Below are 22,844 nucleotides of genomic sequence, written 5' to 3'. Positions count from 1 at the left end.
CTTTTAATGCATAAATCCGATTATAGCACCATTTTTACCATACAATATTAACTTTAATAGTATTATTAAATCAATAGTTAGTACTTACGGTACCGTAATTTTTCAAAACAACTAATACGAATTTAATATTAACAAATTATTACACGCTTATTACATAAAAAGAAGTTATCAATAACATTTATTGTCTGTCATATCTTTCTTCTTCTTTTTTTTATTGAATAGGACTTTGTCCTGTGTAAAACTTTGTTATATAATTGTCAATACGTAAATAAATTAGGGTTAGTTGTAGGTTAGGAGGTTCGATTAGGCGCCTCCTATTATAATTTGGTGAATGCAGTTGCATTTATCATATTATACCTTAACGATTATTGGTTGAAGGTGAAACTAACGGTCTTTGAACGTCTTTGCCAGAGTTCGACGCACGCGAAGGTGTATACGACATGCGTTTTCATTACACCGTTGCCACATTTAACGAAAACTGTATAATAACGTATAATATTATATAAAAATTATGTTGAAAAACATGTAAATGTAGTAGAAAAAAAATGTTAATTGAAAAAACAACAATCTATTTTCGCTTTAATCAATGTAATAAAAGAATTATGTTTATATTATTTATAAATTGTATATATCACAAATATTGAATAAGTATTAAATATGGCAACAATGTCAAGTGCATTTACCTCTTTATTTTTCGGTATCGACAGATGTTCTTCATCCGCTACGACATGCGACGCCACGTTGTATTTCGTCTATCAGTTTAGATCATATGACGTAGAATATGCACACGTAAAAGTATTTACGTCATTAGCAATTAATTAATTAACAATCCAAATTGAACAACAAGTTATTTTTTCAATTAATAACAACGAAGTTTGTTAAAAGTCAAGATAATATTGGCGGGAATTACAAAACGTTTGGTTCAATTAAATATATCAATAATCAAATGCTACGTTGTCAAGTTTAACTCTACTAAAGACATAAATATTTTGAAAGATTTTTTTTATATTACCGTTTACTGATTCCATTAGATATATTTTGAATAATTAGTTGTATTATTAGATAGATTATAAATTAATAATAATAGAATGAAGACGTAAAACAAAATGGAGTATGTAAATTTAGACGATGACAATTTATATGGTTATATTTTGAAAAAAAAAAAAACAAACTATTGTTATAAACATAACGTTATTTCGTATTGTTTTTTAACCGTAATAATTTGATCGTTAAACGACATATATAACGTTTTACATAATTCGAATTCAAATACGGTGTCGCGTGCTATCGACGCAATTAGCGAAAGGAACGACTTCAGCATAAAAAAGTAGAAGAGTGAACTCGTAAAATATTAAGCGACATATATGCAGTGACGATGACGGCGTACGCTATTCCTACTACTGAAACTAAACAGGTGATTGACCTGGAAAGAGGGCACTGGCACTGCTCACAACAAATATTTAAATGCTGAACATATTTTACTAATTATTCAATTCTCCGCACCATATTTTATATAAACGCGATACGTTTCAAAATATCTTTTAAATCAATGTGAGATTTTGTAATTAATTTAATTAATAAATGATATGGACAAGGTCATCACTCTCTCTCTCTCTCTCTCTCTCTATATATATATATATATATATATATATATATATATTGATATCTCTTTCTTTTGTTATAGTTATTTATAATAGAGATGGGAGTGGCGATTCAAAACGATTTATTTAGAATATTTATACGTTTTAAATTGAACAATTTGTATGTTATTGCTTTTTTAATAAAATTTAACGTTTTTTTTAAATATATTTTTTATTATTTTACTCGTAATTCTTTCGAAAACCATCCCAAATCTTCTGTAACATATAAATTAGTTTCCTGGTATAACCTACGTAATTTTTTGAGTCCCTTCTGATCTCCTGGCACATATAAAAATCTCTTGATATCTAATAAACGATTTTTAAAAGATGAAATTTCATAATTGGGTAAATAACAGTTCCAAAATAACGTAATTTATTAGTAACTGCTTTCCACCTCTAAAGTCGTAAAAATAACTTTCAAAATGGTAAAAATCCGAAAAGAATTCTTTCGAAAACCATCCCAAATCTTCTGTAACTAGCGTTCTCTAAAATTTTCATATTTAAACACATAGAGGTGGCCATTTTGAAGTAGAATTAGTGAAAACAGGAATAGTTGTTTGAAAAATGATAAATCCGCATTAAAACGAAACGCCCGGTATCTTAGAAAGTGGGAATATTTTTCTTAAATCATAAGAAAATTCGATAAAAATCAACTAAACTATATAAATTAGTTTCCTGGTATAACCTACGTAATTTTTTGTGTCCCTTCTGATCCCCTGGTATCTATAAAAATCTCTTGATATCTAATAAACGATTTTTAAAAGATGAAATTTCATATATGGGTAAATAACAGTTCCAAAATAACGTAATTTATTAGTAACTGCTTTCCAACTCTAAAGTCGTAAAAATAACTTTCAAAATGGTAAAAATCCGAAAAGAATTCTTTCGAAAACCATCCCAAATCTTCTGTAACTAGCGTTCTCTAAAATTTTCATATTTAAACACATAGAGGTGGCCATTTTGAAGTAGAATTAGTGAAAACAGGAATAGTTGTTTGAAAAATGTTAAATCCTTATTAAAACGAAACGCCCGGTATCTTAGAAAGTGGGAATATTTTTCTTAAATCATAAGAAAATTCGATAAAAATCAACTAAACTATATAAATTAGTTTCCTGGTATAACCTACGTAATTTTTTGAGTCCCTTCTGATCCCCTGGTACCTATAAAAATCTCTTGATATCTAATAAACGATTTTTAAAAGAAGAAATTTCATAATTGGGTAAATAACAGTTCCAAAATAACGTAATTTATTAGTAACTGCTTTCCAACTCTAAAGTCGTAAAAATAACTTTCAAAATGGTAAAAATCCGAAAAGAATTCTTTCGAAAACCATCCCAAATCTTCTGTAACTAGCGTTCTCTAAAATTTTCATATTTAAACACATAGAGGTGGCCATTTTGAAGTAGAATTAGTGAATATATGAATAGTTGTTTGAAAAATGATAAATCCGCATTAAAACGAAACGCCCGGTATCTTAGAAAGTGGGAATCTTTTTCTTAAATCATAAGAAAATTCGATAAAATTCAACTAAACTATATAAATTAGTTTCCTGGTATAACCTACGTAATTTTTTGTCTCTTCTGATCCCCTGGTACCTATAAAAATTTCTTGATATCTAATAAACGATTTTTAAAAGAAGAAATTTCATAATTGGGTAAATAACAGTTCCAAAATAACGTAATTTATTAGTAACTGCTTTCCAACTCTAAAGTCGTAAAAATAACTTTCAAAATGGTAAAAATCCGAAAAGAATTCTTTCGAAAACCATCCCAAATCTTCTGTAACTAGCGTTCTCTAAAATTTTCATATTTAAACACATAGAGGTGGCCATTTTGAAGTAGAATTAGTGAAAACAGGAATAGTTGTTTGAAAAATGATAAATCCTTATTAAAACGAAACGCCCGGTATCTTAGAAAGTGGGAATCTTTTTCTTAAATCATAAGAAAATTCGATAAAATTCAACTAAACTATATAAATTAGTTTCCTGGTATAACCTACGTAATTTTTTGTCTCTTCTGATCCCCTGGTACCTATAAAAATTTCTTGATATCTAATAAACGATTTTTAAAAGATGAAATTTCATAATTGGGTAAATAACAGTTCCAAAATAACGTAATTTATTAGTAACTGCTTTCCAACTCTAAAGTCGTAAAAATAACTTTCAAAATGGTAAAAATCCGAAAAGAATTCTTTCGAAAACCATCCCAAATCTTCTGTAACTAGCGTTCTCTAAAATTTTCATATTTAAACACATAGAGGTGGCCATTTTGAAGTAGAATTAGTGAAAACAGGAATAGTTGTTTGAAAAATGATAAATCCGCATTAAAACGAAACGCCCGGTATCTTAGAAAGTGGGAATATTTTTCTTAAATCATAAGAAAATTCGATAAAAATCAACTAAACTATATAAATTAGTTTCCTGGTATAACCTACGTAATTTTTTGTGTCCCTTCTGATCCCCTGGTATCTATAAAAATCTCTTGATATCTAATAAACGATTTTTAAAAGATGAAATTTAATAATTGGGTAAATAACAGTTCCAAAATAACGTAATTTGTTAGTAACTGCGAAATGTGTGTTTATATTTATCTTATGAATTATTCTATGGGAACATACATACAATTTGTGTGAATTTTTTAATGTCTAAATCATATTATTACTAATAAAATATTTATAAATAATTGGAGTAATTTTTACATCATCACGTTAACGTACTCACAAGTTGCATTGTGAAGTAATAATAAATAAATTACTTGCAATAAAAAGAGAAAAAAACATTATTAAATTAATTAAAATCGTGCATTTTTGTATTACTATATAGATATACTTTCATTAATTATCAACACGCTCTGTATAAAATGATCAGGAAAAAAATATAATTTCTTTCGTAATAATAAATCGTCCATTTTGTTTAAAATCGACACATTTCCATATACTTTCCACCCGCGGAAGAAGAAGAAGAAGAAGAATAAGTTATTGAACTCGGTCGGCGTGTAGGAAGTCGTTCGAACTGAATAAGTAAATGAATGAGTCCAACGAGATAGAGCGAAAGAGAAGAAGTGATCGTCGAATCGCGTTGTTTATTGTGATGGAGTCTATGAAAGGGGTCAACGAAGGTTTGTAACCGCAAATAAGGTCACAATCTAGTGTGAGTAACCTCGATTGCGAAGCTCAAACACCTCGTATTCATGGTCGTAACTAGATTTCTTCTTTTCGGATTATATACTAAGACGAAGATGTTTATAACTGTATCAAATAGAACGTGACCGATTTTATTCGATTTTCAAATAAACAAATTATTTCAAACTGTTGTTTTTCAGCATATCCGATTATATCTACTGTATAATTTTTTATCGGTAAATATCATAATTGAATGGAATATTTACATAAAATTTTTTTATCTGTTATTGTTTTTAATATTAATAAATACTTTGTTAGGTAATATTTTCTATCAACACAAATATTTGATGCAATAATACGAAATTCGTGGCATATTTTCAAATAATTATTTACTTTATTCGTTCATTCACTCAGACCTTGAAATTATAGAAATTATTTAAAGAAACGTTTCATACCGCGCTATCTAGTGAAGGAACGACGAAACTTTACCGACTCTCACTACGCGAAGTACGTATTTAAAACGACAGATGGCGGGGCGTACTACAAAGATAGAATTTTCATGGCCAAGTTGAGATATATAAAACACGTGTTAATAGCGGCGTTGCCGTACGTAATAAAATAGCTGATTATATAGAGAAGTTAAATGAAAATATTTGAAATATGAATTAATACGAAGTAATATTACATTATTTTTGTATCGTTTTTATATTTCAAAGATAGATAAGTTTCAGTAGGGTATGCATGGATGATAAAAAAAATATTTAGAAGAAAAAAACGATTTCTCACCTGGTGAAGAATAGTTGTTATTGAAATTTTGTATCGGCATCTTGTGAAGCAACGTAAAATCTACACGAAAAATTCGAAAACCTCCCTAACGGAATCGTAAGTTTCGTCTTGGTAACTTATTCGTAACTGGCGCTTTAAGGGTGGACGCACCGGGGTTGTTAGCGTCGCGATGGCACGTAGGCGTCGGTGCGCGCGCACAGATCACCTGTAGGATCAAGAAACCGACGATCTTTTTTTTTATTGGACACGTGAGCCCTTAACCGTGTACTTGAAAATGACAATTTATTTGCCAGATCGTTTACAAGAAAATTTTTTCATTGAAACGTGGAAAGACACGAGAAATTCTTCCATTTCATGACACAAACTTACAACATATATATTTAAAAAAATAAAATAAAAGGAAAGAACGTACCTGGTACGATATTTTCCATTATTTAAAAATTTAAACACATCACTTAGTACAAAAAATAATATTGAGGAAGACCGTCGTCAATAATGATCATTTATTCAATGACATATTACCAATTATGAAAATAGATAAGAATCTTATTGGTCGTTATCTAAAATAAGGTTAATAAACTATAATAATGTCAAAGGCACTCGATAACTACTGTAAATATTCATTTATTTAGAATATTCTTAAAATTATTAATGGTATAGTCGATATACCAGGCGACACTGTTGCCAAATCTTACCAAACGAAATTCTTGAAGAAACTAATGAATTGAGGTTAGAGTTTGTGGAATGAATTCGTTAGAATGAAATATGACTATTCGGTTATTTTTATTATTTTTAAAAATAAAAGAAGAAAAAAAATTTTTTTATCATATTAGTTCATTTTCAGATCAAACTTTCATTTGACACCACTATTACTAGTTTATTAAATTCCTTAATGTTGTACTCATAATTATTTTAACTAACTTTACGAAAAATATTCAGTATTTCTTCAAGATTCTATAAACAAAGAAAAAATATTACTCATTCGAATTAACGTTGAGTATATTACCAGAAAATAAAATATATCTGACAACAATGTAAGTTGTATCATGTTATCGGCCATATTGTTAAACATTTACAACTATGGTAGAAGAATATATATATAAAAGAAGAAGATTTGTAATAAGAAATAGTGAAATAATAATGTATTATTCATATATAAAATTGTTTAAGGCGTAAAAAAAACAACTATTAGTAATTAATAGTAGGTAATGTTGAATTTAACAAAAGTTTTCATTCATCGTGACGTATTTCCAGCAATAATTTAAGCACATGCATATCGAACACGTTGCAAATCAAAACCTAAAACTTTCTGGAAGACCATGTGCTTTTAAACGTGATTATAAGCATTATCTACCAAAATAAACGCGTAAATATTAATATACGTTTGATGACGCACTTAATTTCTTTTCACTTAGAACAGTACCGGCTTCAGGAACATTTATAACCTCAAAGAAATTGATATTAAGATCGAGTTATGGTAATAAATTAATAATTACGACGTATGCGTTTTCATTTGTTTAACACTAATAGTCCAGTCAATGTTATCTAATAAAATAATCGATATACCTAAAAAATTATTTATATGTTTCTTTTTTCGAAATTTTGACGTCGTATGAAAAAACGTTTCAAACGAAAGTTGTGGATTTTTTAATTATTAACAACTTTTTTATTTGACTTTTTTTAATACAAATAATATTTACGCGGGAAATTGTAAAAAATTTAAAAAAAAATGTGTTTATATTTGATTATTTTTGAATTTTTATAATTATTGGTGTTTTCTTAATCTATTTTATAAATACCGTGATGTTTGTCGTATATAAACGACGATCTACCGGGTTTCTAAAATCTGAATATACGAGGGTGGTTCCAGAAGTAACGTGTTTTCTTTGTTGGTTCAAGTACTTTTAGAACCGTCCTCGTAAATGTTATTAACACAAATTTTACGATATTTAATCGCATAACCCTCGTAGTTTATTATGAGAACAAGGAGGTTAAAAAAAAATAAATATTTGAGATGTTTTAATAGTAGATTGTGTAGATACAAATTTCGGGAGTGTTCTTTTTGATTTACCCCGTATATATATATACGTAATGTTGCGTATTCGTCGTCGACCGTGCAATTTTACCATGTGATGTAACTATTCACCCAGATATGGTAGGTCGTGACCCAAATTTGGGTCAATATTCTTAATCCATTTTTATTTCAAATATTAAAACATTTTTCATAATTACAGTTATTGTTTCGTTTGAAATAATAAACTTTTTGTACTACATTTTGTTTTAAGTACACTGAGAAACAGTTTATAGGCACACGATTTTTTTGAGTAAATACTTAAATCTCAAATTTTTATTGATATCTGAAAAACTATGCGTTTTATGAAAAAAATCATTAAAAACAAAGTTGAAGTAGACAAGTTAACGAAGAATTTGATTTTAATTTTATTCTTATACGTGCAATATATACGGAGTTATACCGGGTTGAAGAAAAATTCGAATTTGAAAATTTGTCATAATTCAAGGTTAAATATCGAGAAAACAGTAAATTTTTCGAAGAAAATTCACTGGAATTTTCTTAAAGAGCTTACGAAAACCTTTTAAACGAGCTATTATAAAAGTTTTTTGTATAAAAATTGATAAAGTTACACTGAAAATAAGTTATTATCTTAAAAATATAATTTTTTTAGAATTTTCATAAACAATTCTTTATTAATAATCGGAAAACTAGCAAATTTATGCAAAAAATTTCTTTTCCTATAGAAAATATTTTGTTTTAACCACCCATCCCCAACCCTTTCAAGTCAAAAATAACAAAAATTGAAGATATAAACAAATTCAGAATCATAAATCTGGTAATTGGCTTTTAATACTTTAAATAAAAGTTTTTGGTATAATTTTTACAAAATAGGGGTGGTTTTTGAAGGGAGAAACTTAATAAATTAAAAAAAAACCATAACAATACAATTAAGAACATGTTTATTTATTTAATTCGCGCTCCTAAATAATTTTTTTTTTGATTTTAACTATTTATATAAAATAAGGGGGTGATTTACATTTAAATAAATAATACACCATACCAGAAGGGGTAGTTTTCACTTCTAATCGATAAAAAACACTTTTATTTAACTTTTGGTGAACGGACTATATAATTTATAGTCAAATTGAAACAGTGAACTGAATTCCTAACCTCACATTACAAATATTTCCAACCGAGGCTTGCAAATCTAATGAATGTCCTACTTTTCAATTCCAAAAGGCAACGAACTCAAATCCAATGAATACTTTCATTTTTTTTGCAATATTTACACGGTATTATACACTGAGAAAAACATTTGTTTTCGCCAGGACTGTTGACGTGGCCCATTATGCAAAAATACGTTGACAAACCAGTTGGTTGTTATGTCAAATGTCAAATCCCATAGAAACTGTCTTTTCCGCGAAGCGATAGCGATTTTACTGATCCCAATCAGGCGAACCAATCAGCAACTTCATAAATCAAAAGTCTTTAGTCAATTTTCTAATCAAAATCAAAGTTTTTTTTGTGAAATAATCAAAATATTTCAAATCTTAAATTGAAAAATAAGTTTTTACTTCCGTAAGCTTCATATATACTTTCCGAATACCCCGTATACTTGTGTAATCTAGTCATCATAAAATTTTTTCATTGTAAGAGAAAGTAAAATGTTCGAGCACGAATATTACGAAAATCCAAGAAAGTAAACTCACTTTTGCTTTTAAATCGAATTATCCACTCTACTTAGTATTCTCGAGTAGTTTTGTTTTAAAAAAATTTGTTTATATTTAATTTTACGATCAAATATCAACCCCCGTATTGCGTGGTAGGATATAAATTCGCTACGTAAGAGGGTGGAGAATAGTCTCATTACGAGGTATGTATCGGCCATTCACCTTGAAACTGCAAAAAATATATTATGTGGGACGACATTTTTATTCAGTATATCTATCACTGTCTTTCACGAAGTACGAATCGCAAAAGCTACGGAGAAATCCAGGTCAAATGGGACCCAGAGCGAGGCTAGTTCAATGACTTCTCGCGAGCTCAGTTGAAATGCGACGTTGACAAGTTGTAATAATTAACGAATCTTTATAGGAAATTAAATTATTTCAAAGTAGTGATGAGGTGTTTTATTTATTAATAAAATTTATTGAAATTAAAATATTTCAACACAATTTATTCAACTTACGCTGATAGTATGATGAGAGGTTATTTTTCAATATAATTTTCATTTTTATTCAATTATATGTATATTTTATTCAATTATATATATAATTAATTGTGATAATGCGTACTATTTTTTATAAAATTTCGGTTTTTTAAAAATATTTTTTTATTTATTTTCTTACATCTGACAATCTGACAACGTTGAATTATCTGTACACTGACGTATAGATAATTTAGCCTTGTACAGAGGTATCGTGTAACGAAGCTTAGTTATCGAGGTCGGGTGATACCTCGCGCGAGATTAGGGCATTGCCTTTCTTTTTTGAGGTCGTGTATACGCCAACTTATTCATTTCACTTATCCATGGCCATGTGTACCGGGGTAAAACGATAAGTTTATATTTAGATAAAAAATATATATAACGAGGTAAAAGGCGAGAAATGGATATTTGTTAATGTAAAATTTTTTTTGATTTAGATTTCAGGATTTTTCGGTGTAATAATTAAAAAAAAAACTACTCTATTACTTTATAGTGAAAGTATGCGAAAATCCATGGAAAACTGTATTTTTTTCCTGATTTTTTTAAATGTTTGTTCAAAATACACCTTTATAGTCAAAGTCAAAAATATATTTTAATAAAATCATGTTTTCTCCAACATTTTTCGTTTTTTTGTGTGAAAACAAAGATTTAACAAAAATTCATTGAAATTGGACGATTTTTTGATTTCCTAATGTCAAAAAAACGAAATTGAAATTGAAAAAATTGAAATTACCAAAGAAATTAGTAAAAATATACTTAAAAAAATTGATTTTATCTTCAAAATTTTTCGTATTTTTTTGTAAGAACCAAGATTTAACAAATATTTGTTGAAATTGGATGATTTTTTGATTTACTAGTGTCAAAAAAACGAGGGTGTACGATAGTTTATAATCACCTAACAAATTAGCGAAATAAATCAGAAAAAATAGATTTTTTCTTCAAAATTTTTCGTTTTTTTTTTGTGTAAAAGCAATGATTTAACAAAAATCCATTGAATTCGACCGATTTTCTGATCTCCTAGTGTTAAAAAAAACGAGGTAGATACGACAGTTTAAAATTACGTATCAAAAATTATATACTATAAAATTTGATGTACATTTCGACCAATACAGAGAAAAAACAATCTTTAATGTTACTAATTATCAAATAATGAACGATTCGAAAATGTTTTTTACTAAATTAGTCGATACAAAATGTTTTAAAACAAATCATCGATATCTAGTTTTATTTTTCATATAGCCCCGGTATAGGTATGTTGATCTCACTCTCGCGGATATCGTAATCGCTCTCAATGTTACAACAATGTCATAATGCCATTCTGTTTTTATATAAATAGCTTATATAGACATAGTACATGGTAAGTGGGTTGTTAAAAACTCGTAGATTGACAACTATTTAATATTTGTTTACTATTATTTAATGTGGCCTTTCAAATTAAGTAATTACAGTCATATAAACCTATAAACCTAAAAAAATAAGGATTATGTAAGAGCTTTTAAGAAAATATTTGAAAATTTTTACGATTTTCGATGTATCCTCATATAAACTTTATAGTCTCCTGGTATATCATAATTAAAAAATTGAAATAACGTTAATAGATATGAGACGAAATACTAAACTACACCAAAACACTCACAATTACACTGAAACGCGTTCCGATAACCAAGTTATCTGTCAGTTGATCTGTCAACTGTCAGTTTACCTTCATTCCTTGAAAAACTATAACTTGGTTATCGAAACGCGCGTCAGACAGTGTAATTGTGAGTATTAATGTATAAATTATGAATATAACCAAATATTCCAGTGTCTATTGGTACGTCGAGACGAGAACCGTTTATATAACAGTCAACTGACTTCCATCGTACACTGGAAGCTTCCAATAACTATCCAGAAATCGTAATACAGTTTGACATATTCAAACCGGTGTTGCCATATCTAGAAACTTGAGTAGTAACTAATAATAACTGGAGAATAAGGCAAATCGAAATATTACGTTAATATATGAACATACTGTGTAAAAAAATCACTTTCATTTTCAAGTTAGCAACAACTTTCTTCTTCTGATATAATGAAAGAGAAAGTAGAAACCATTTAAGATGTTTAAAAACAGTGTCGGTACATGATTTTATAAAATTTTTCACAATTTCTCCACAAGTTGAGACAAATTTCCACAAACACCTCCCCAATTTCCAACAAAAATGACAATTAGTCGTATTTAACGTATAAGCATATTTTTGTTTTAAATTTTTATTAAGTTATCGTCTCGACGTACCAATAGACACTTCATAATTTCGCATTATATTCATATCTCCCATTACGATAACATACTAGGCACATAAAACGAATCCGCGTCCTAAAGATACTCTCAGGTAACCTATTTAACACGTAAAGTTTGTTGAACTCGTAATTCGAGGTTAAGTAGTGGGAAAACGACGTTCCTTATTGGTCGGACGAAACATACATGTGCTGTTTTTGCATTCAACATCCAACCTCCAGTTTTAATTTCATCTTGCCCCAGATTCTGCGGCCGCCGAACTGAGGTGAACGCTCTAATCTCGTGACGAGGTAACGACGTCCTCGCTATTTAGATAGTAAGAGTATAAGAGAGAGATACGTATTGGAAGTACCTCGGTGGGAGGCTATGCACAGTGACACGGATCTACTGAATAGAGTTGGGACCTAATTTTATCTATAGTTATTTATATAACAATGATTTATATACTGTTATCAGAAATTTGGTTAAGGTCAATAAAATACCGAACAATATGTAAATATTTTTGACATGATTTTTATTATTATCATAATATAAAAGATATTACGTAATATAATTTTTATATGGCAATATTTTTCATTTTCCACGATATTCTTTGGCATTTTTGACCGATTTGCGTTTATTTTATTAATAAACGAAAATATACGTTTTGTTTATCTACATTTACACTTTTCAAAACCGCTTTAAAATTTAAAATCGGAAAAAATATAACACATCATAGATACGTTGCAAATTATTGCATCAAAACATAACAATTACAACCGCGATAAAAGTAACAGTTACCTGGCGTTTGTTCTCCGCGTATATAAAGGGCATACGATGAATTTCCTTTGTATAAAATATCAGTTCTACTAAGTAGATATTGACGAAAATATTATTTTTTATAAAAAAACGATTAATTTTCCGGTTTTACCAAATTTTCTCGGATACTAATCAACGTATCAACTCTATAGACCCCTCATTTTGTTCGTATTTTAATTACCTATGATTTACCTATGTACACCCTTGAGATTGCTCGAGTACTTTTTACGTTATATGAAAAAAACTTGAAAAATTAGTTTTTTTCATTTTAAATATTTGTAACATACGTTTTCAACTAAAATTTTTATTTATTATTAATTAATTATTATACCATTATTTAACCAATAGGGAAATTGATAATTTTAAAATTATACGAGTTTTGAAATTATTTAGAATACAATTTGTGAAATAACAGCTTCGCCCATCTCTATATTTGTAAATGAACAAAAGTGAGTGCATGAAAGAGAGAGAATATAGAGATAGATGATTATATTGAAGGCCGAGGTGAATGAACTAGCCTCTCTTGCCTCAGATACGGTCTGGTACTAACTAAAAAGTGAAAACAGATTCTAAAAGAACGATCCGATTGAGAAATTGATTTAATTGTAGAAAAAAGTGAAATGAAATACTTCCTAATAAAACACAATTTTCATGGCGATTAACGCGGCTTAAAAAAAGTTAGGTTAAGGTACTATTATTTGTACTGAATCTTTTAGTAATAAAAATACTTACCCGCTAAAATTTGTCCTAATAAATGTTCATTTTCTGTTTCCTGATTTTGTTGCGAAGAAAAATTGATTACGTCCTCTTTTATGGCGAAAAAAAATTCAAAGCCCTTGGGTCGGTAGTCAAGAATAAATATCTACAATCACCATTAAGAGGACACTGACCGAAGTATATGAGTTAGTAGGTCAACATTGAAATGATAAAGCGGTGTTGCCAATAATAAAACCGTAAAGTCTCAATAAAATGATATCTATAAATTTATTAAACATTTAGAATAATATTTTGTTCTGATACAAAAATTTTCGTCATTTTTCAACGTTAATTAATTACGAAATAAAATTTTCTTATTTCAATTCCTATTTTATTGTATATAAAATAAAAATATAAATTAATAAAAAAATTATTAAGATCGATATACAAAAAGTATCGACTTTTGATATAAAATAAATTATTTATATAATTTTATATCAAAAGTCGATACTTTTTGTATATCGATCTTAATAATTTTTTTATTAATTTATATTTTTATTTTATATACAATAAAATAGGAATTGAAATAAGAAAATTTTATTTCGTAATTAATTAACGTTGAAAAATGACGAAAATTTTTGTATCAGAACAAAATATTATTCTAAATGTTTAATAAATTTATAGATATCATTTTATTGAGACTTTACGGTTTTATTATTGGCAACACCGCTTTATCATTTCAATGTTGACCTACTAACTCATATACTTCGGTCAGTGTCCTCTTAATGGTGATTGTAGATATTTATTCTTGACTACCGACCCAAGGGCTTTGAATTTTTTTTCGCCATAAAGAGAAAGGGGCGAAGATTCTGTAATCATTTGAAAACTTTCACTGATTTCTAATGTGAATGTATAGATAAATGTTGTAACAGCTGCTTGTTTATGTCGATGACCTACCACAATTCGATTTAAATCGAGCTGACATTTGGCATAAAGAAATTTTTTACATAATTGAAGAAAACACATTTAAAATAAAATTCTATTTCTCGGAAACTATGTAATTATAATTAAATAAATAATTATTTCGTAAAACAATTAATGATAAGTTCATACCGGGTGTATATAAAACTATTAAGGTGTTAATTAATTTTCATACTTTGAATTTATACGTCAAATTTGATATTTTCATATTGCCATTATCGTATTTCCACTTTTCGTATTGTTTGTAATGTGAAAATGATTATTTTCAAAGGTTATTTAAAGCCGGCAACGCCGCAATATACCCTAGGACGAACAATGCCGGATATACGTCACGAGAAATTTGAAAGCGTACAAATTCGAAATATATGCACAGAATCATCGTTTAGGTCGTTCACCTGATCTAGAAACTGATCCATAGCGTTCCAGATTCGTGAAATTTATATCGAGAGAAGAATGACGCAAAAAAAGTGAACTAATTAGATATAAATATAGTTTTTGTGACGTGAACAATACTATTTCATACGATATTAAATTCAAACCACTGGTTAATAAAGTGAAAACGAATTGAGATATAATAAAAATGGCGTTCTTGATATCGGTTCAGTGATCTACATTTATGTCAGTTGATTGTTCGTTCTGTGTTTTACAGTGGCGTGCGGTAGAAAATTTTAATAAAACTATTATATAATTTTTTAATAATTCGAAATTGAATATTTTAATTTTAGCAATACGAGGGTTGTTTGGAAAGTAGATCTATCGAGAATATTTTTATCCAACTAAATAAATTCACCACGAATATGAAAAAACAAAAACTACAACCAATTGATGAAGCTTCATAATAAAGTACACTGAGAAAAATATATACGAGGAGGTGATTCTGATCGATATATATTTCTGTAAATTGAATCAACATAATATTTTTTTTTAAATTCAAATATTTGAATATAAACTTTGAGTTGTAGTTTATGTAAGTAGTTTTTGCATAATTTTTATCAAGTCTGTTAGAAAGAACACGTGATTTACACAGATAAGTTAAAAATTGATTGTATCAAAAAAATTTGACGTAGTGGCGCTACTGGTTCTTATTCAGCAACCTTTTATTAAAAAAATGGTGTGGCGACCTCAATTTTGAGGTTATAATACTCATTGGGTCGTTCACCCGATCTGATATAATCATTAATGCATGAATGTTATCATTTTTAGTGATAATTTTTATCATATCAAGGTCTCTGTTACATATATATATATATATATATATATATATATATATATATATATATATACATATACAGAGTGGAATACAGAAAATCTTATTTAATTTGGAGTTTAATGAATATTTATAGTCCACTCTGTATATGGAAATTGAATGTTTATTTAATGAGTCATATCGGAACACCCCGTATATATATGTAAGTAATATACATACATTTTTTTATGAAAAATAATTGGATGAATAAGTAGAATATTAAATGTAGTCGAAAAATTTTTTTTTCAGTGTAAACTTAAAAAGCATCAAATTGTATTTGATATTTGTACCAGATGAATAAAACACACTGTATAACATAGTATAGCTAGTTTATGGATATTTCGAACTTAAAATAAGGGCATAAATTGTAAATAGTAACAGAATCGTAGTTTAAAAGATGAAAAAAATATATTTTTTTAACAAATTGGATTTATTCAATATATTTATTAATTAATAACAAAAACGTAAACAAATTTCGATTTCGTTAAGACGATAGTCTCGTTTTGTGTCCGTGAGAAAGTAACACGTCATAATTTCGCTTACCTCAGCCCCAATTCGAGTTTATTGAACCCTGTTGGAAATCTAGGTCAATTTGTAGGCCAGTTATAGAAGATATTTCAACTTGTACATAATTAGGAATATTTGGAATATCAAATAATATTTCAAAGGTTTATTTTGTGTATGAACTGGGTAATTTTCAAAAAAAAAAAGTGGACGGATTAACAAAAAAAGATGAAAGATTTTTTAAATCGTTCAAAATTATTGAAGTAAGTTAATTTGACAAAAGATTATTCAAAATTAATATCGTTAACAATTTTTTAGAACTCTTCATGAATAAAGAACCACCCTATATGTCATTGACGTAGTTATTCTTCTTTTAAGTACAATCAAAGTAACCATTAGATTATGCACCATATTTGTCATACAATGTTAATTAAAATATGACTCGATATTTGCATAATATTGTATTTAATGTGTTTTTACACGTTACGATGTACAAAAACATGTTTTAGTTGAAGAAATATATCAAATAGTAACAACTAATTAACTAAACGTTAAGAAGGTATTGATGACGTCAACGTTGCCATTGTCAAAAATAATAATTTTTGGTATATAATTATATATAATTTTTTAATACATAACCTCAAATATATCGAAATGTTTGTTTAATTAAATATCAGACTGAATTCTACGAAAAAATTTTCATCAAAAATAACCTTTGACGAAATTAATTTCTATTAATATATCGCCATTAACTGGACTACAGATAACGACCTAGTAACTTGGTTATGAGAAAAAGATAGCGATATTATCGATACGAAGTGTAAGTAAAAGATAGAATATTCATAAAAGCGACAGTGAAATTAACGAAATTTTTTAAGGAGTATTATAGTACCGTGTAAAATGTTTTTATATTTTTTACACTGAGAAACTTGATTGTCTTGTAATAATTCTTCTTTTATTAATAATAATGTTTATACAGTTAATATTATTAAAAATGCAGTGAATATTCAATAAAATTGAAAGATAATTTAGTTTATTTGATATAAATAGTTCGTGAAGGTCTAGATATAGCCGCTTTAGTGAAAGTTTTCATAATAGTTAGCGTAAAAAAGCATTAACTAGACTTGTCAACATCGATTAACGAACTTACGGTCGTTAGGTGAGTAATAAGAGAAGCTATAAACCCCAATATAAATAAATTAAAATATCATTTTTCTTAGTGTAAATTACGATGTAGTCAACGAGGTTAACGACATCGTTTCGGTGGCGGGTAGATAATAAATGGTATTTCAACACTGTGTTACTACTTTTATTGTTACTTAGCCACACTTTTTACCTCCAAATACATAATTAAAAAGAATTTTATTATAGATAAATTATTATTCAATAATTTACAGCCATTTAATAGAGTGCGCATGTGCATAACACCTTACTTTACTATTTTCCAATATAAAAATAATTATTACATATTTGTGTCACGTTACTGTAATTTTTATTTGTATTTAAATAAAATTAAAATCTAATAACAGTTTTTGTCTATATTTTTTATATAAAATGTTCATCTTATTTATATATAACCTTGTATATTATATAATGACAGCAGCCTACTAAAATATTTTTGTTGTCAATTATTTAAATCACAGAACACATAAAGAGGAAGTTACTATATGTTTATGACATAAATAGTAATGTTGGTTGCATACCTTACAGCTTTACTATTTACATTTTATTATAATTAATACATTATATCATAACAAATTTTATATGTTCTAAACAGAAAATCTGAATACCTGTTCGATTTGTTGATAGCATATTAACGACCTATTGTGGGATATTCTTATAAAACTTTTTCATGATTCACTCCAATTCAACCGTGAACTTGTCACTGGAACTATTATTACAATTAGGAAAACACGGAAACGCGTTAGAAATTATCATTAGTCATTCGCCCGGGAAATTCGGGGTGAAAATCCTCAGCACCACGTGTCTCTATCCCGCGAAATTTGAAGGCCAAGTGCAGGCTTCATCGATTTTGCGTCGACACCTTATGACATGCGCATAAAGAAGCTATCGGGAAAAGTTACGGGCCACAAGAATATAATTTAAGAATTGTTATAAACGGAATAATTTGAATAATTAGACGTAAATTTAATCATATTATAAGATTTTATCGAGATATTCAAATTTATTCAAATAAAATCAAATTGTTAGCAGAATAAAAATTGAAAAAAATAGAAATTATTTTTTTTATCTATAAAAATACTATAACAAACTCATTTGATATATAACTATTAGTACGAATTAAATTTAAAATCTTGAAGATAAATATAAATTTTTTTGGAATGGGCCCGTAATGTGTCACGATATCGTTCGATATATACGGTTCGTAGATTGTATACTAGATGGCGTATAGAATATATTCGGTAGATGAACTTAGTTCAAGGTCGATTTAACCAGCTAAATAGAGAAGAATTATGGATAATAAACATTCGTTTTTTAATATATCGATTATTCAATCAATTAATAATAATGTATATATTTATTTTCTATATTTTAACTGTCAGCCATTTTGTTTTCAATCAAATGTCACTTTTTATATCGTATAAATCAAACGATTTCTCGATTATTGTAATGAAATAATCGAAATTATCAATTTATTAGTATGTTATTTGTAGTTTTTTTATACATTTTTCTTGTATTCCGTCGCTTTGTAAGGTGAAGCAATTACGATTTAAATAGACTATAAATAATATTTACACCGCGCGTCCACCAAAATTTAAACTATGCAATACCAGTTAAGTGCGTTCACCAAAATTTTAACACCGTAGATAATCCACCAAAATTTCAAAAAAAAAACGAGATGTTAATGAAAATTTGCATTTCAACATCGCAATTGCGTCGAATTATCCACCCTCACCTGTCTGGGTCGATGGCCTTCAATCAGTGACGTGCGTTTATATGATTCCCAGAAGGATAAGACGTTTTGAATAAAATTCGAAACTTGACAACGCTGTAACTAATTCTACCAGTAAACTATGAAGTTAATTATCATTTGGGAGATGCAAAAATTTTATCGTCTTGGCCCTTTTTGTGAGGACGGCTTTTGGTAATCCCGGCCGGTTCTCTTCCAGTTTCTCAACCCCTGTTTTTCAGTCGGGGTGGTCGGGCTGCCGCCCACCGGAGTCGACGGCCGGTGCATAACCGTCTGGATGCCGCGGCACTAGGGTGTTGTCATGGTTACAGCGAACGCGACCTTCCTGTGCGTATATGCAAGGAATTTTCAAAAAAAATGTACGAGGAAATTATCTATTCGAATTGAAATTTCGTATGAAAACAGTTCTGAAGTTTTAAAATTGGACTCAAAAAGCCTTTTTTATGCTCGAAATTTGTCCAAAATGACATTCCCAGTTTGAATTTGGACAAAATAAGGATTCTACGAATGAAATTTCATTCGAAATGGTTTTGATTTAGTTAGAAAAATGTCCAGAAGTTGTCCAATTGAATTTGATCGAAATACGACTTTCCGAATTTCAATTTGAACAAAAAATTACGTTTCCAAATTAATTTCGTATGGAAACAGTTCTGAAGTTTTAAAATTGGACTCAAAAAGCCTTTTTATGTTCGAAATTTGTCCAAAACGACATTCCCAGTTTGAATTTGGACAAAATAAGGATTCTACGAATGAAATTTCATTCGAAATGGTTTTGATTTAGTTAGAAAAATGTCCAGAAGTTGTCCAAATGAATTTGATCGAAATTCGACTTTCCGAATTTCAATTTGGACAAAAAATTACGTTTCCAAATTAATTTCGTATGGAAACAGTTCTGAAGTTTTAAAATTGGACTCAAAAAGCCTTTTTATGCTCGAAATTTGTCCAAAACGACATTCCCAGTTTGAATTTGGACAAAATAAGGATTCTACGAATGAAATTTCCTTCGAAATGGTTTTGATTTAGTTAGAAAAATGTCCAGAAGTTGTCCAAATGAATTTGATCGAAATTCGACTTTCCGAATTTCAATTTGGACAAAAAATTACGTTTCCAAATTAATTTCGTATGGAAACAGTTCTGAAGTTTTAAAATTGGACTCAAAAAGCCTTTTTATGCTCGAAATTTGTCCAAAACGACATTCCCAGTTTGAATTTGGACAAAATAAGGATTCTACGAATGAAATTTCCTTCGAAATGGTTTTGATTTAGTTAGAAAAATGTCCAGAAGTTGTCCAAATGAATTTGATCGAAATTCGACTTTCCGAATTTCAATTTGGACAAAAAATTACGTTTCCAAATTAATTTCGTATGGAAACAGTTCTGAAGTTTTAAAATTGGACTCAAAAAGCCTTTTTATGCTCGAAATTTGTCCAAAACGACATTCCCAGTTTGAATTTGGACAAAATAAGGATTCTACGAATGAAATTTCCTTCGAAATGGTTTTGATTTAGTTAGAAAAATGTCCAGAAGTTGTCCAAATGAATTTGATCGAAATTCGACTTTCCGAATTTCAATTTGGACAAAAAATTACGTTTCCAAATTAATTTCGTATGGAAACAGTTCTGAAGTTTTCAAAATTGGACTCAAAAAGCCTTTTTATGCTCGAAATTTGTCCAAAACGACATTCCCAGTTTGAATTTGGACAAAATAAGGATTCTACGAATGAAATTTCCTTCGAAATGGTTTTGATTTAGTTAGAAAAATGTCCAGAAGTTGTCCAAATGAATTTGATCGAAATTCGACTTTCCGAATTTCAATTTGGACAAAAAATTACGTTTCCAAATTAATTTCGTATGGAAACAGTTCTGAAGTTTTAAAATTGGACTCAAAAAGCCTTTTTATGCTCGAAATTTGTCCAAAACGACATTCCCAGTTTGAATTTGGACAAAATAAGGATTCTACGAATTAAATTTCATTCGAAATGGTTTTGATTTAGTTAGAAAAATGTCCAGAAGTTGTCCAATTGAATTTAATCGAAATTCGACTTTCCGAATTTCAATTTGGACAAAAAATTACGTTTCCAAATTAATTTCGTATGAAAACAGTTCTGAAAGTTTTCAAAATTGGACTCAAAAAGCCTTTTTATGCTCGAAATTTGTCCAAAACGACATTCCCAGTTTGAATTTGGACAAAATAAGGATTCTACGAATGAAATTTCATTCGAAATGGTTTTGATTTAGTTAGAAAAATGTCCAGAAGTTGTCCAATTGAATTTAATCGAAATTCGACTTTCCGAATTTCAATTTGGACAAAAAATTACGTTTCCAAATTAATTTCGTATGAAAACAGTTCTGAAAGTTTTCAAAATTGGACTCAAAAAGCCTTTTTATGCTCGAAATTTGTCCAAAACGACATTCCCAGTTTGAATTTGGACAAAATAAGGATTCTACGAATGAAATTTCCTTCGAAATGGTTTTGATTTAGTTAGAAAAATGTCCAGAACTTGTCCAAATGAATTTGATCGAAATACGACTTTCGGAATTTCAATTTGGACAAAAAATTACGTTTCCAAATTAATTTCGTATGGAAACAGTTCTGAAGTTTTAAAATTGGACTCAAAAAGCCTTTTTTATGCTCGAAATTTGTCCAAAATGACATTCCCAGTTTGATTTGGACAATGGATACAATTTGAACCAAAACTATCGTTTTTCAAATTCAAACTGGACAGAAAATTGTTTCTTTTTTGATCTATTTTGATTTCCCAATTTCCTTTAACTTTTCCTGAAGGAAAAGTCGGTAAAATTGCTCGGCGAGGCGGTTTCTGCAATACCTCGAGGTTTTCCAAATTTCGAAGCTCCTCTTTTTAATTATATAAGGGTGGTTGGGTTAAGTACTTAAATTGTAGTGTATTTCATAAAATCTCACCCTACAAAAAGAAGTTGTTGATCAATACGCGGGATAAACGAAGAATAAGGGCTCTGTCTCTCCCCCCAAGTCGGTTTCTCGAACTTTACGAATACTACGAGAAGGGCTGAAGCACCCTAATAGAGCAAAAGGGAAAATCGTACCTAAGGGCTACAAGTAGAGGTTAGGAATACGCCAGAAAGTAGGGAAAGTTTATTGGGTCTGGGGCGACATGGAAAGTTTTGCAGAGAGATTTTCCTTTCCTTCATTATATAATGGATTTTTTTTTTTTAATATTTTTATACGTAGAATTCTATATTGCCCATTGGGTTCTTTCGGTTATTGATTGGAAATTGGCTTTTCCAATTTGGATGTGTTCGAAAATTGGATTTTCTTTGTCTAATTCTGTTTTAAATTCTGCTCTGTATCAATTTTTTATTAGAAAATTGGTATTTTTCGGTTTAGACTGGTCGAAATTTGTCATTTCCAAACTTAGTTTTAACGAAAATTGATTTTTTATGATTGATTTTATCGGGAATTTGCCTTGTTTGGTTTAATTTAATCAAACATTTGCTTTAATAAGTTGAGTTTCATCAAAATTTGGCTTTTCATGCTCGATTTCATTAAAACTTGACAGTTTATTGTTAAATTTCATCAAAAATTGGCCTTAACTAGTTAAGTTTCATCAAAAATTGGCCTTAACTAGTTAAGTTTCATCAAAAATTGGCCTTAAATAGTTACGTTTC

At 28.7% G+C, this 22,844-nt stretch overlaps 1 protein-coding gene across 3 annotated transcripts in view; it reads right to left on the bottom strand.

The window, feature by feature from the left end:
• The window catches only part of LOC130892617 (ecdysone-inducible protein E75), a 73,266-nt gene that overhangs the window by 39,590 nt on the left and 10,832 nt on the right, over positions 1-22,844 (bottom strand). The window contains exon 1 of one of the 3 annotated variants that reach the window (XM_057798115.1): positions 18,057-18,170. The exons of 1 other annotated variant lie outside the window; for it this stretch is intronic. In XM_057798115.1, the coding sequence (XP_057654098.1) occupies positions 18,057-18,078 (22 nt within the window). In that variant the 5' untranslated portion in view covers positions 18,079-18,170. Of the gene's footprint in view, positions 1-5,546; positions 5,602-18,056; positions 18,171-22,844 lie in introns of those variants that run through there. One more of the 3 variants, XM_057798114.1, reaches the window with a different exon arrangement.

Source organism: Diorhabda carinulata, chromosome 4 (assembly GCF_026250575.1).
Source record: "Diorhabda carinulata isolate Delta chromosome 4, icDioCari1.1, whole genome shotgun sequence".
Taxonomy (NCBI): domain Eukaryota; kingdom Metazoa; phylum Arthropoda; class Insecta; order Coleoptera; family Chrysomelidae; genus Diorhabda; species Diorhabda carinulata.
Note: the sequence above shows the minus strand (reverse complement) of the source record. Positions and strands in the feature narration are given on the sequence as shown.